Source organism: Harmonia axyridis, chromosome X, assembly GCF_914767665.1.
Source record: "Harmonia axyridis chromosome X, icHarAxyr1.1, whole genome shotgun sequence".
In the NCBI taxonomy this organism is placed as follows: domain Eukaryota; kingdom Metazoa; phylum Arthropoda; class Insecta; order Coleoptera; family Coccinellidae; genus Harmonia; species Harmonia axyridis.
This window is the reverse complement of record NC_059508.1, coordinates 5,588,878-5,603,426: the sequence shown is the minus strand read 5'-3', so window position 1 is coordinate 5,603,426 and position 14,549 is coordinate 5,588,878. Positions and strand designations below refer to the sequence as shown.

The window sequence follows — 14,549 nt, the reverse complement described above, 5'->3', positions numbered from 1 at the left end:
TTTCTCTTTTGTTCTTTATTTTTTTCTTATATAGAATGCTAGTTTCCTCAAAATCCATATCGTGGCCAAGTTTCAAAACATATTCGGCTAAAGCCGTACTTTCTACCTTATTCGTCCTAATCGTGCTTTTATGTGCGGAAATTCTGTTTTTCAACTTTTCTTTGTTGTTCCAATATATTTAAGATTGCAGGTTACAGGGAATTGAATAAACTAGATTTTTTTTTATTTAAATTAACGTGTTTCAGCAGCTAAGCCATTGACACAAGGTACAATATACTTATCCTCTAGGCATTACAAAAAAGGAAACATTGAACTAAAATGATATCAATCAAATTTGATTGTACAATTGACAGTCTTTTAGAAATTTAATGGTTTCTTTGATTTGAGGTTTCGAGATGAGATTGTATCTTAGATTATCTTTTAGTTTAGTCCCATTCGACGACGAAGTTCACCATAATGTGGGCATCGAGATAGATGGTGTTCTACACTCAAGTGAAAACTAAAAAAAAAAAAATTAGATTTGACTGATCCCATTTTTCAGTTTCTTATTTTATTTTTGTACAAATAGTATTCAGTTTGTTTTCACTTTTAAAGACTACTGTGTTTCCATATTTCTTCATGATGTTTTCAATTTTTTCTTCAGCACCCTTTATGTATGGTAGTACTAACACTTTTTTCAAGTCTATTTCTTTTTTTGTTTTCTGTTCTGTGTTGTAATAGAGGAAAGTGCAGTTCTCCACTATTTTTCCTATCAGTTTCTTAGGGAAGCCATTTTCAGGTGGTACTTGTTTTACTAAACAGAACAGAAAACAAACAAAAAATAGACTTGACAAAAATGTTAGTACTTCCATACATAAAAGGTGCTGGAGAAAAAATTGAAAACATCATGAAGAAATATGGATACACAGTAGTCTTTGGCAGTGAAAACAAGCTGTATACTATTTATACAAAAATCAAAGACAAAACTGAAAAATGGGATCAGTCAAATCTAATTTTTTTTTTTTTTTAGTTTGAAGTGTAGAACACTTTCTATCTCGATGCCCACATGGTGACCTTCGTCGTCAAATGGGACTAAAAGACAATCTAAGAGACAATCTCATCTCGAAAACTCAAATTAAAGCAACCATTAAATTTCTAAAAGGCTGTCAATTGTACAGGGTGGGCAAATTTCGATGTTTTAGCACTACAACTTTTAAACCAGAGGTGACTGACAAAATCTGACACCCACTTCTCGATCTCTTTTTCTGAGAAACTATCAAGGGTAGTATTCATTTTTGGCCACCTCCTTTTGTTTTCGAGTTATAAGTGAAAATTGGAAAAATGGCGATATCGAAAAACATTCATATCTCCCTTGATATTGATGATAGAGCTCTGAAATTTAAACATTATACAGTCACTTTTTTACGTAGAATCCAGTGGCGTACTCGTCTTTTCAAAAAGGTTTTTAATTACGAAGCTATGACCCAAAGTTATGTTTTTTTAAATGGGAACACTATATTTCTGTGACATTTTTTGAAAGCTTAATTTTTCCTGATTTCAAAAATATATAACATCGTATAGTTTGTATCAATATAAATAATGGAAAATGGTCAAAAACTTTTCTCACCTAAGTGTCTCAATATTTCTATGGTTTCAAATGTTGATGAGCACAGAAAAATTTAGCATTGTATCATTGCCACAGTCTCCTTCTATTATTTTCTTCATTTCTATGCTTTTTACTCAATTTCTCACAGAATAATGGACTGCTATCATAGAGATTCGAGCTTTGACTGTCAAATCATCAATTTATATCATTTGAAATCAAATCAGCGCTACGAGTATCATTGTTTCGAAATACTTGTATATTTTTCTATTTCAAAATGAATTATGGAAATAACGAAAAGTTCAATATGCTCGAATGTTACATTAGGTGCAATTATAATGAGGATGCAGCATCACAAGACTATTTGAATAGTTTTCCAGAAAGAAGTCAACCGCACAAGTCAATATTTGAACGTATTCATTCTAGAGACCTATAGAAATAATTTACCAATGCATTCATCTCATTACAACTATCTCGATTGAAACAGTCGATGATGTGGATCTTTTCATTATTTCCGAAACCATTTTGGAATGAAAAATTTATAAAATATATCTAAATCCGAATTTTGTCGAAATTAGTAAAAATCATATAAATAATCAGATTGACGGAAGGATACTGCTCTTGTTATAAGAAGCTATATTTTTCTGTGCTCATCAACATTTGAAACCATAGAAATATTGAGACACTTAGATGAGAAAAGTTTTTGAGCATTCTCCATTATTTATATTGATACAAACTGAACGATGTTATATATTTTCGAAATCAGGAAAAATTAAGCTTTCAAAAATGTCACAGAAATATTGTGTTCCCATTTAAAAAAAACATAACTTTGGGTCATAGCTTCGTAATTAAAAACCCTTTTGAAAAGACGAGTACGCCACTGGATTCTACGTTAAAAAGTGCCTGTATAAAGTTTAAATTTCAGAGCTCTATCATCAATATCAAGGGAGATATGAATGTTTTTCGATATCGCCATTTTTCCAATTTCGATTATAACTCGAAAACAAAAGAAGGTGGCCAAAAATGAATACTACCCTTGATAGTTTCTCAGAAAAAGAGATCGAGAAGTGGGTATCAGATTTTGTCTATCACCTCTGGTTTAAAAGTTGTAGTGCTAAAACATCGAAATTTGCCCATCCTGTACAATCAAATTTGATTGATATCATTTTAGTTCAATGTTTCCTTTTTTGTAATGCCTAGAGGATAAGAACATTGTACCTTGTGTCAATGGCTGAGCTGTTGAGACACGTTAATTTGAATACAAAAAAATCTAGTTTATTCAATTCCCTGTAAAACCTGCGATCTTAAATATATTGGAACAACAAAGCAAAAGTTGGAAAACAGAATTTCCGCACATAAGAGCACGATTAGGACGAATAAGGCAGAACATGTTTTGAAACTTGGCCACGATATGGATTTTAAAGAAACTAGCATTCTATATAAGGAAAACATAAAGAACAAAAGAGAAATAGAGGAGAAATTTTGTATAAAACGAGTAATAAACTCAATGAATAAAATAACACACTGTGCTAATTTCAGTTCAATTTATTCCAATATAATCAAGGATAAAAATAGACATACAGCAACGAGTTATGATTGTTGATTAAAAACTGAGGGAGAATGGATGATGAATGGTTTATTTTTTCAACGTTCTGCATGGAGAACACACATTTTTCAATCTGATATTTCCATAAATGTTGTGAGAAATTGGTTTGGCGGAAAGATTTCCCAAGAATATAATTGCATATATGTTTTCGCATGTCAGAGATCATGAATACGAATAATAATAACGATGGTGCTTACTCTGTTGTAGAAACACCTATTTCATAATGGTGAGAGAATTCTCAAGTTTCCTGTCTTGTGTTCTGTTGCTTGTGATAGTGTTCCAAAGTCTGATTTTTTTGTGTTCTTGAAGAGTATTTAAAATAGTATAGTTTTTATTGTAGGGTCTGTTTTTTTGTGTTTTGAAGAGTATTTGAAATATTATAGTATTTATTGTGAGATCTGAAGTAGGATAATTTTTTTAGACTTGAGAATGGCTACAAACAATAGCCGAAACGTCGTCATTGCTGAATAAAAATAAAGAGTATTTCACTGGAATAAATTTGGTCACCTATACCCAATGACTGAATATACGGGGTGTTTCCTAAACATGCGGCAAAAATTCAGGGGGTTGTTCCTTGGACTATTCTGAGAATATTTTGTCCTTTGATGATTTTTGAAAAACCTCTTTGTTTCGAAGATACAGGGCGAACAACATTTTTCATATTTTTAAAATTAATAATAGTTTAAATAAAAATGCGTACCGCACTGTGTTTACTAAGTAGATACAATTTATTTTTAAATTTGTTTAACAACATTCCAATTACTAAAAACGGCCAGTTTTTTGACTAAAAATTGCTAATACATCACAAAACGAATTCAAATGAAAACCGTGTTTAATCTGTATTCCTTTACCATCTGCACTTATCAATTTTTAGTCAAAAAACTGGCCGTTTTTAGTAATTGGAATGTTGTTAAACAAATTTAAAAATAAATTGTACCTACTTAGTAAACACAGTGCGGTACGCATTTTTATTTAAACTATTATTAATTTTAAAAATATGAAAAATGTGGTTCGCCCTGTATCTTCGAAACAAAGAGGTTTTTCAAAAATCATCCAAGGACAAAACATGCTTAAAATAGTCCAAGGAACAACCCCCTGAATTTTTGCCGCATGTTTAGGAAACACCCTGTATATTATTCTAACTGAGGTGCAGAACTTACTCAAGAATCAGCGAATTTGCAACCCATGGAAGAAAGCAGAAACGTCTTCTGATTTGGGAACTCAATCTCAAAAGATACATGGTCCTCCGAGCCTACTTAAGAAGATCTTCAAGCCACTCCCCGTCCAAGATTACCAAGAAAATAAATCCTTCAAGCCAAGTCAAATCGACAAGTACCATAAGAAGAAGGTAACTAAGAATTCCTTCAAGCCAAGCCAAGTCCACAAGTAACAAGAAGAGCAACTACCCAAGTACTTCAAGATTTCACGCCAAGCCCCATCAATCATAAGAAGAAAAGCCTTCAAGCCAAGCCATATGGAGAATTACCCAGAAACCTCCTGAGATAACAACAATCCGAAAGATACAAGAATTTCAAACTAATGAATTCCACAATCAACAAGCCAGGATTTGGTACCAGTGCGAAAACGATATAAAGATCTACACCTTTCAAGAATAAGCAATCCAACCCTCAAGCATTACCAAGCGTTTCAGTTCCAGTATTTTATGAGAACAGTTCCCAAAAGACGTTTCTGATTTTTTCAATGGGTTGTAAATCCGTATAAGTAACAGTGCAGAATGCAGTAGTATGTAAAGCTTCTGAATTCAGGAAGATACAATCGAATTGAAACACGTGGTGGTGTTTGAATATATTTTATTGTGTACAGGGTGGGCAAATAAGCGAGGTAAGCGGTTTTATCTCAGGATCCACTCATCGTAGAGACTTGCGGTAAAATTTTTTACCACTAAAGTGATAAAGAGAACACACTGGAAATTGTTTTGAATTTCATACATCTACCGCTAGGGGGCGTAATAGCTACCGTCGACTAAAAAAATTAATTTTACTCGAAGATGTTTCATATGAAGTTGAAGAAAAAATATCATCACTGTAATCCTTGGAAAATTCTCTATCTTTTTGAATTGTCACTTTCGGTTTTACGACATCAAATAAGGGTAGGTGAAAGGGAGAAATCTGACTGATTGAAACGCCTGTAACTTCAGTTTGGCTGACTTAGCGCCCCCTATCGAAAGCAGCAAAAACAAATTCATCATGACTATATTTTGTCCTCAATCAACAAGATATTATCTTTCAGACGAGACCTAATTTTCTCAAAAATATTGAGCCAAACTGAAGTTACAGGCGTTTCAATCAGTCAGATTTCTCCCTTTCACCTACCCTTATTTAATGTCGTAAAACCGAAAGTGACAATTCAAAAAGATAGAGAATTTTCCAAGGATTACAGTGATGATATTTTTTCTTCAACTTCATATAAAACATTTTCGAGTAAAATTCATTTTTTTAGTCGACGGTAGCTATTACGCCCCCTAGCGGTAGATGTCTGAAATTCAAAACAATTTCCAGTGTGTTCTTTTTATCACTTTAGTGGTAAAAATTTTTACCGCAAGTCTCTACGATGAGTGGATCCTGAGATAAAACCGCTTACCTCGCTTATTTGCCCACCCTGTACAACACAAGGATTATTATAATATGAATGAATACATTGCGGAAATCAGTACAGTTCATATAATTCTTTAAATGCCAACTCAGAGTTTCATCATGGGCTGTTCACCTAGAGGTTACTTGAACGTAGAGTACCGTCAACGTCGGTCACCTGGAATTTGCTGAAATGTGCGAATTTGGCAAATCGATTGTTCCAGAATGGCGCGAGGACATCTGGTTGTACATTGGCCTCATTTCCTGTAGTTTTCTGTTCAAGAGATTTGCGATAAAATTTCTACCAAATATTTAAATCTGTTTAATATGAATTAAACAAACATTCAAATATTATTGATATAAAAAACTCACTATTAATCTTCTTTACATAATTCCATTCTCATTCAATCACACACATTGGTGCATTTGAGATATCATTTTTCATTCGAAAATTCGTAGATATGATTCTGCAGCTGCATATTTCTAATAATATTGTTCACAAAATTTGTTTCAATTCGTTTTTACAATTTTCCATATTTTGTGTCAGGCATTCGTTTTTCAAAATAATAAATCCAAATCGAATATAATATTTGAATATGAACAATATGAAAAACTCACTAATAATCTTATTCTTCCATTCCTCTTCTTCATCCATTTCTCTTCTTTTTTCCATTCCTCTTCTTCTCAGAGGTATTTTAGATGTAGTCAAACATTTAGTTTCGGCTGCATATATTTCCATACCTAGTGTTTTACAGATTTTATTGAATGAAAACAAAAGTCTCTGGAGATCATCTTCATTTTCTGCTACTAGTACAGCGTCATCTTCATAATGAAAGATGTTTATTGTTTCCCATTTTGTATCCTCGTAGCTCTCGAACTTGTCTGACTATTTCATCCATTATGTTGTCAAACAGTAAAGGACTCAGAGAGTCTCCTTGCCGTATGCCTCTTTCAACTGTTATTGGTGCAGTGAGAGCGTTGTTAATCTTTGCTTGGTCTGGGTTGTTTCTTTAGAAGTTTTCTATTTTTTTAATGATGTTAATAGGTATTTGCCTATCAAATAAAAGGTCGATAAAGCAAAAGAATGCTGGTTTGCTGTATTCAATTGATTTTTTCGTTATTTGTCTGATTACGAATGCAGCATGTGCGCAGGATCTACCAGTTCTGAATACTTGTTCATCTGCAAGATCAGTGTATTCCATAATAATATTTGTCATAATTTTCGGTGTTAATTTAAGGAAGGTTTATAACGAATTTATTCGCTATAATTTGCAGGATCTTTTTTGTCACCATTTTCGAACAACAGAAGAAGAGAACTTATTCGCTTTTCATCCGGAATCATGTTGTGGTGAATTATTTTGTTAGTGAGTTTCGTCAGTTCTTGGATCAGATTTCTCCTCCGTATTTAAGTATTAAGTTCATTGGAGATGTCGTCTTGGCTTGGGGTTTTTCTATTTGTCAGTTTCTTCAGTGTTTTCTCCACCTCTGCCTTTCAATTTTGTTTTCTATGCATATATTGGGTGTACATTTGGTTGCTGTAGTCTCATCGTTTCTATAAAGATCTCTGAAGTATTTGATCCAGGTTTCTTCCTCGATCGGGCCTACAGGTATAAGTTCATTGATCTCTTCATTTAGGCATCTTATAAATCGCCATTTTTGCTTTTGAAGCTCGGAGAAATCACTTTCTAGTTGTTTGGAAAATTTTCCCAGCGATTCAAGAAAAAACTAATAAGCTGGTTAGAGGAATGAAGCTCTGAACAGCTTATTAGTTCCTTCTCAAATTCTTTTGTAGATGTTATAGGACTCCAAAGATCAATTCGGATATTAGCTCAAGAACGCTTTTTTCTTCTTCCTGCACTGTATTTTGACTTCCTCACAAAACCAAGGTGTTCTGTATCTTCGGCGTTGTCGAATGTTTAGTCGTGCAGTCCCTGCAAGCTCGCTCCTCGCTCCTCGGTCGCTCGTTTTCGAATTTCGCATTCGTGTTTTAATAGGAGCCCATTCTGCAACTTTTTATAGAATATACTATTGTGCACTGCGATACCTACTCCCTCATTGGCTTTTTTACTTTTATCTACACCGCTGTACAGTGCATCCCATTTTGGGTGAGACAGCCAGGTTTCTCGCTTGTTATTTAAGATAGAGCCTTGCGGTTTTCACGTTCCTGCCCTACTTTTTCGTGAAACTCAAGTTGGTCTAATCAGATTCTGCATAACTTTTTCCGTTCAAAAGATACAGGGTGATTTTGGAAATTGATACTTTTCGAACCCCTCCTTTATCTCCGAAATTATTAGAAATAATGCTGAGGTAAAAACTACATCTGAATCAGAATTCTGCGTAGAATCCAGTGGCGTACTCAATTTTTTTTTCGGGGTATGGTTTTGAAGATTCAACACAAACCTATCATATATTTTTTTCAATGGAACACCCTGTATATTATTACGTCGTTGGATTCGTGGTTTTTTTTCCTTCAAAATGATACTATGTAGGTAGGACGTTCAGAAATATAAAAAAACACTAAAACATCAAATAATGATGGTTTTTTTGTTAATGGGCAATGGATTTCCCATATAAAAAAGAATCAATAATAATAATAATAATTCATTGCGATAACAGCTAGATCAGATTGGTTTTTTCTTCCGAATGCTTGCTTGATAAAACAATGCTGCCAAATGCATAGTAGCCATAATAACAAGAAGAATGTTTGTATGATCAATGACCTACTCCTTTTTAAAAATCAAAAGTAATAATCCTCTTATTGAAACTTGGGAAATTCATGATCCATTAACAAAAAAACCATCATTATTTGATGTTTTAGTGTTTTTTTATATTTCTGAACGTCCTACCTACATAGTATCATACATCATTTTGAAGGAAAAAAAAATACGAATCCAACGAAGTAATAATATTCAGGGTGTTCCATTAAAAAAAAATATTGCTTTGTGTTGAATCTTCAAAACCATACCCCGAAAAAAAAATTGAGTACGCCACTGGATTCTACGCAGGATTCTGATTCAGATGTAGTTTTTACCTCAGCATTATTTCCACTAACTTCGGAGATAAAGGAGGGGTCCGAAAAGTATCAATTTCCAAAATCGTCCTGTATCTCTTGAACGGAAACAGTTATGCAAAATCTGATTAGACCAACTTGAGTTTCACGAAAGAGTAGGATAGGAACGTGAAAACCGCAAGGCTCTATCTTAAATAACAAGCGAGAAACCTGGCTGTCTCACACAAAATGGGATGTACTGTACACTATCAGGAAGTCGTCATACATTTTTTGTCCCTTTCCTTTCTCCTTTGTTTCTTGTAGAGCACATATACCTATTTTATCGTCCTTCAGTTCTCACACAGTTTCTTGATCTTTGATATTCAGAGTTTTGATGTTCCATGTTTTTCAAATCTTAATCCTATTTCAAGCTTGTGTCGTCTACTGTTTATTCGTCCTGTTCCGTGGCAAATTTTCGGGTCTGAGAGCTAAAGAAGATTTTAGACCAGGCAGGCAGCTTCTTCTTCTTCGGGTGCCTATTCGTTCCGAATATTGGCGATCATCCTGGATATGATAACTTTATTCACGGCCGCTCTGAATAACTCGGTAGTAGTTTTCGAGAACCATGTCCTTAAATTTTTAAGCCATGATATACGTCTTCTTCCTGGTCCTCTCTTACCATAGACTTTCCCTTGGAGAACGGATTTTAAGAGGCCATATTTATTATCATTTCTCATAATATGTCCTAGGTATTCCAGTTTTCTTTTCTTGATGGTGTTCATTACTTCCAGGCTTTTGTTCATTCGTTCCAGTACTGATTTGTTGGTCACTTTATCCATCCATGAGATTCTCAATATCCGCCTATAGAGCCACATTTCGAAAGCCTCGAGTCTTCTCTCTGTTGCTTCTGTTAGTGTCCATGATTCCATTCCGTAAAAAAGAATTGAGAAGATGTAGCATCGGAGTAGTCTGATTTTAATGCCTATGTTTAGACTATGACTCTTAAATACCTTAGCCATCTGATTGAACGCGGCCCTTGCCTTCTCTATTCGAATTCTAATCTCCTGTGAATGATCCCAATCCTCATTGATCATGGTACCTAGGTAGGAGAACTGTGTTACCCTCTCTATAGGTTTATTATTAATTATCAGGTTGTACCTCCCACCTGTTTCCTTACTAATCACCATGAACTTAGTTTTGTTGATGTTAATTTTTAAGCCGTATTGATTGCTAACGTCATTTATCCGGTTGATTAGCTGCTGCAAGCTGTTCATGTTGTCAGCAAATATCACAGTATCGTCTGCATATCGAATGTTGTTCAATCGTTCCCCGTTCAGAAGGATTCCCATGTCGGCACTATCAAAGGCTTCTTTGAAAACTTCTTCTGAGTAGAGATTGAATATAAGCGGTGAAAGGATGCAGCCTTGTCTAACGCCTCGAAGAATATTGAGTTCGTTGGTTTGTTCCTCCACATTGATTTTTACCGTCGCTGTTTGGTTCCAGTAAAGGTTCCTGATAATTCTTAGATCTTTGTCATCCATTCCTGTGTTTCTCAGAACTTCCATCATCTTCTCATGCTGCACCCTGTCGCACCCTGAACGCTTTCTCATAATCGATAAAACAAGCGAATATATTACAATTCATATCTCTACAGCGTTGGAACAATACTTGCAGACAAAATAGGGCATCCCTTGTGCCGACACCCTTCATAAATCCAAATTGTGTATTCGTCACCCTTTCTTCACATACCTTGTAGATTCTTCGGTGAATGATCTTAAGAAACAGCTTCAGCATATGGCTCATAAGGCTAATAGTTCTATAGTCACCACACGCTTTGGCACCCTGTTTTTTTGGTAATATTAGGAATTCAGACATGAGCCATTCTTTTGGGATGTTTCCTGTATTGTAGACGGTATTAAAAATGCGTGTTAAGAATTTTACAGACTCATCATCAAGGAGTTTGAAGAATTCTGAATTCACCCCGTCTGGTCCCGTAGCCTTTCCGTCTTTAAGCGTGTTAATAGCGGCTTGGACTTCATCTGTCATAATTGTAGGTCCAGATTCAGTTGGGATGGAAGGTGGATTTCCTCTTTCATCAAAAAATAATTGTTGTATATACTTCTCCCAAGTATCCTTGATGTCCTCTCTATCTACAATCAGTTCTCCATTATCATCTACAAGTTTCCCCACTGTTTTGGTTTTGAACTTTCCTGTAACCTCTCTTACTTTCCTGTGAACATTGAACTCATCAAACCTGCTTTTCGATTTCGCGACATTTTTCATCTAATTCTTTCTGTTTGGCTTCACGAATTTTTCTCTGTATATCTTTCTGTATGTTTTTATATGCTGCAGGATTGTTCTTTTGGTTCCTTCGTTCTTTCATCAGTAACAAAATTTCTTCTGTCATCCATGACTTATGCTCTATTTCTTCCCCTTTCAGATACTTGTCTTTAATATTACTTACTGTTTCGGTAATTGACTTTATTTGTTCTTCTGAGTTAACAATTTCTTCCTTAATCTGTCTGCACCTGTCATTGATGTCCTTGTTTACTTGTTCCCTTATTGTATTATTCTTAAGTTTCCTTATATTATGTTTTATCTGTTTTGCTCTTTGTATGATCTTATATTTCGTCCTATATTCTCCCACAAGTGGATTGTGATCTGACTGTATATCAGCTCCCGGGTACGTTTTTACGCTCGTAAAGCTATTTCTATATCGTTGATTTACTAAGATATAATCTATGTGATTTCTAATGATGTGGTCTTCTCCGTCGTCTCTGGGAGACGTCCAGGTATACAGCCGTCTGTCTGGTAATTTATAGAAAGTGTTTGTTATTACCAGGTCGTGTTCGGATGCAAATACGCTTAGTGTTTCTCCTCTTCCATTTCTAACACCAAGTCCGTAAGGTCCAATGTGTTTCCCTTCTCTTCCCTTGCCCACCTTGGCATTAAAATCACCCATCAAGATGAGCATCTCTTGTTTAGGTAGTTTTTTTATGAGGTCCTTAATCTGAGAGTAGAACTCTTCCACTTCGTCTTCACTGTGGTCGCTGGTAGGTGCATATACCTGGATTATATTAATGTTTATTGGGGACGCATTCAATTGTAGAAGTATGACTCTTTCGTTTACAGGGACAAAATTTGTAACAAGTCTGGCAGCCTCCTTATTGACAATCAATCCTACTCCATGTTCGTGCCTTCCATCGTCCTTTCCAGAATAATATGTTCTGTAATTTTCTATACTGCAGTAGCTGGAACCGGGCCATCTCATCTCACTCACACCCATAATCTCTATGTCCAGTATTTTCATTTCTCTTAAAGCGTTCTGAATTTTTCCAGCTTGGGCCATTGTTTTCACGTTCCATGTACATATTCTTTTTATACGTTTTGCCCTTGATCTCTGGTTACTCATGTTTCTGTTCCTATTTGCTCCCTCCGGAGATCCGATTAGGGAGCTTGAAACTCCGGACTCATTTAACAAGAACATATCCATGATGTCTTACTAGGGATATCCTCAAGGAACTTTAATGTGGTAGTCATCCCGTGGCTTTCCACATCCGTATGCCGTTGATTACTTATTTGTAATTCTTCCGCCTTTGGGGTCGATTTCTCAGCCCCAGGACAATAGGGTGCCCTTACTCTTGTCAGTTCCACCTGTAGGTGTTGTTGACAAGAGGGGATTACTTATACCGGTAATCACTCGGTCGACAGAGCCTCGTTAGTTATCTGGCAGGGTGCACCACGTGCAGGTGAGGTTGTCAGTTGGGTGGGCCTTTACATTGGTCGTCACCCCTTACACCCCAGCAGGCAGCTAAACTACCCTAAAAACCCTCCTTCTTTATCCGGGCTTAGAACCGTCAACATAGTCACTCAATCCACTCGAGTAACCATGCAGGCGGAGTTGGAATAAAAAAAATTTATGAAGTTCTTCGAAGCACTTTGTTAACGAGCACATTCTTCAACTACCGAAATTCAACTATCTATTCTTACTGTCGGTTTATATATGTCCAAATGACGATGGCGCGTCCAAAGATGAGCTATCATACTTTAACATCTTCCATTTCTCTTCTTGGTTAGCTGGGTTAGTATGTATAGAAATAATTCGTAAAACGCTAAACAAAATAGTTTGCAAGAAACACGTTATTACCAGAATTTAGGAAACACATTATCGTTATTCACAAGAAGTATAGAAGATCGAAATTGAAGGCTCTTGATGAGGTGAAGTAATTGATAATTAGCAGAACTGTGATATAGGAGAAGGAAAATTCGAATTGAGGTAATCTAAATGTTGACTGGTGAATGTATATTCCTTACTACTTTTGTATGAAACGGTTCATGGAAAATGAGAAAAAGAATAATGCAGTGACTGGAATTTTCCATATTTTGTACTAGGTATTCCTTCTACAGAATGAAAAATCCAAAGCAGATATAATATTTAAATATGAATGATATAAAGAACTCACTATCAATCTTCCTCTTCTGTTGCGGACAAAATAGCTCTGATTGTTTGTCAAGCTTGAGTGAAGTGTAATCAGCTCACTTTGGGTTATATAAGCCCACACTAGGAAGACGTAAACACCATATGAATAGCACTTTCAGGGTCGTTCCAAAAGCTGTTGCTGTAGACTGTCTTCTGCCTTCACGGATAGGCTTTTTCCGGTGGAGAACTACACTCGATTACATTCTCACGCACCAAACGGACTTTCGGTTTAGACTAATTTCAGTCCACGTATTCGCGAACTACAGTCGATCACACATTCACGCACCAACCGGACTTTCGGTTTAGACTAACACTAGTCAACGTATTCGTGGTATAGTATAGTTAATGAATTTTTATAATTTCTTAGGGACACTCTCAGAGGAAAGAAAAGATAGAAGTGCCTTATAGCATTTGTTGACATCGCTATAAAATTTTTGTGTACAAACACTTATAATGTACTGCGTTGCCATTCTGAGGAAGAAGTGAACTTTTCTCCGTTCTGTGGCATAGATGTTTTGCGAATATTCTGTGGATTTGGCAACACGGTTCTGTTGTTGTTATTGCACGTGAAAACTAGAGGTGCGTTAAGGGTTAACTGTTCATTTTAATTTCACGTTTGTAATCGGCGTTATTTCATACAAGTTTGTGAATTTTAAGTTACATATTGTTAATTTTAATCATGGTAAATACTCGAGAAACATGTATAGTGTGTGAAACATCCGGAAATGAAAACCTAACCTATCATAGGTAAGTTCACGTTTTGTGTCCATAAGCGTAGAATATATCTCGTCTATGGCGTAGTATTTGTGAAATATCGAAAACTTAATTCAATGCTAACATTTGTAGGTTTCCTTCAAATAGAGAATTTAGCAAAATATGGTGCCACGCGTTAAGATTGCAAATGAACAATTTGCCGAAATATGCATATGTTTGTTCCAAACATTTCAGCACCGAAAACTTAATAAGAGGCAGTAAGAGAACCACACTTTCTAAATATGCAGTACCTCGAATTAGCGAGTTTGAAAGGTGAGCATTAATATGTATATATTTTTAAATATGTAAGAGTATGAAGCTTTTTGTAAGTGTTTTTTTGTTTAAAACTTGACGTAGTCCTCACATTTGTACATTCATCAATTTTTCAGAACTGAAATGAAAAGAAGTTCCAGCACGGAAACTGCAAGTTCCAGAACAGTAACAATCCCAGACACTGAAAATCAAAGGTAGTTGTGCTATTATTATTAACTGAAAAATATAATATGTAAATAATCTCATTTTGTAATATTAATCCTTGTTAAGGAACC

General features: G+C 35.3%; 1 protein-coding gene across 1 annotated transcript; it reads right to left on the bottom strand.

Annotated features, from left to right (window-relative positions):
* Window positions 1-11,016: 11,016 nt before the first annotated feature.
* On the bottom strand, window positions 11,017-12,261 carry LOC123686132 (craniofacial development protein 2-like). Its single transcript, XM_045626123.1, has one exon. The coding sequence runs from the start codon at window positions 12,259-12,261 to the stop codon at window positions 11,017-11,019; it is 1,245 nt and encodes a 414-aa protein (XP_045482079.1).
* Window positions 12,262-14,549: the final 2,288 nt, after the last annotated feature.

Coding starts and splice junctions, on each gene's coding strand:
- LOC123686132 (XM_045626123.1), bottom strand. CDS start 12,261: ATGGATATGTTCTTGTTAAATGAGTCCGGAGTTTCAAGCTCCCTAATC.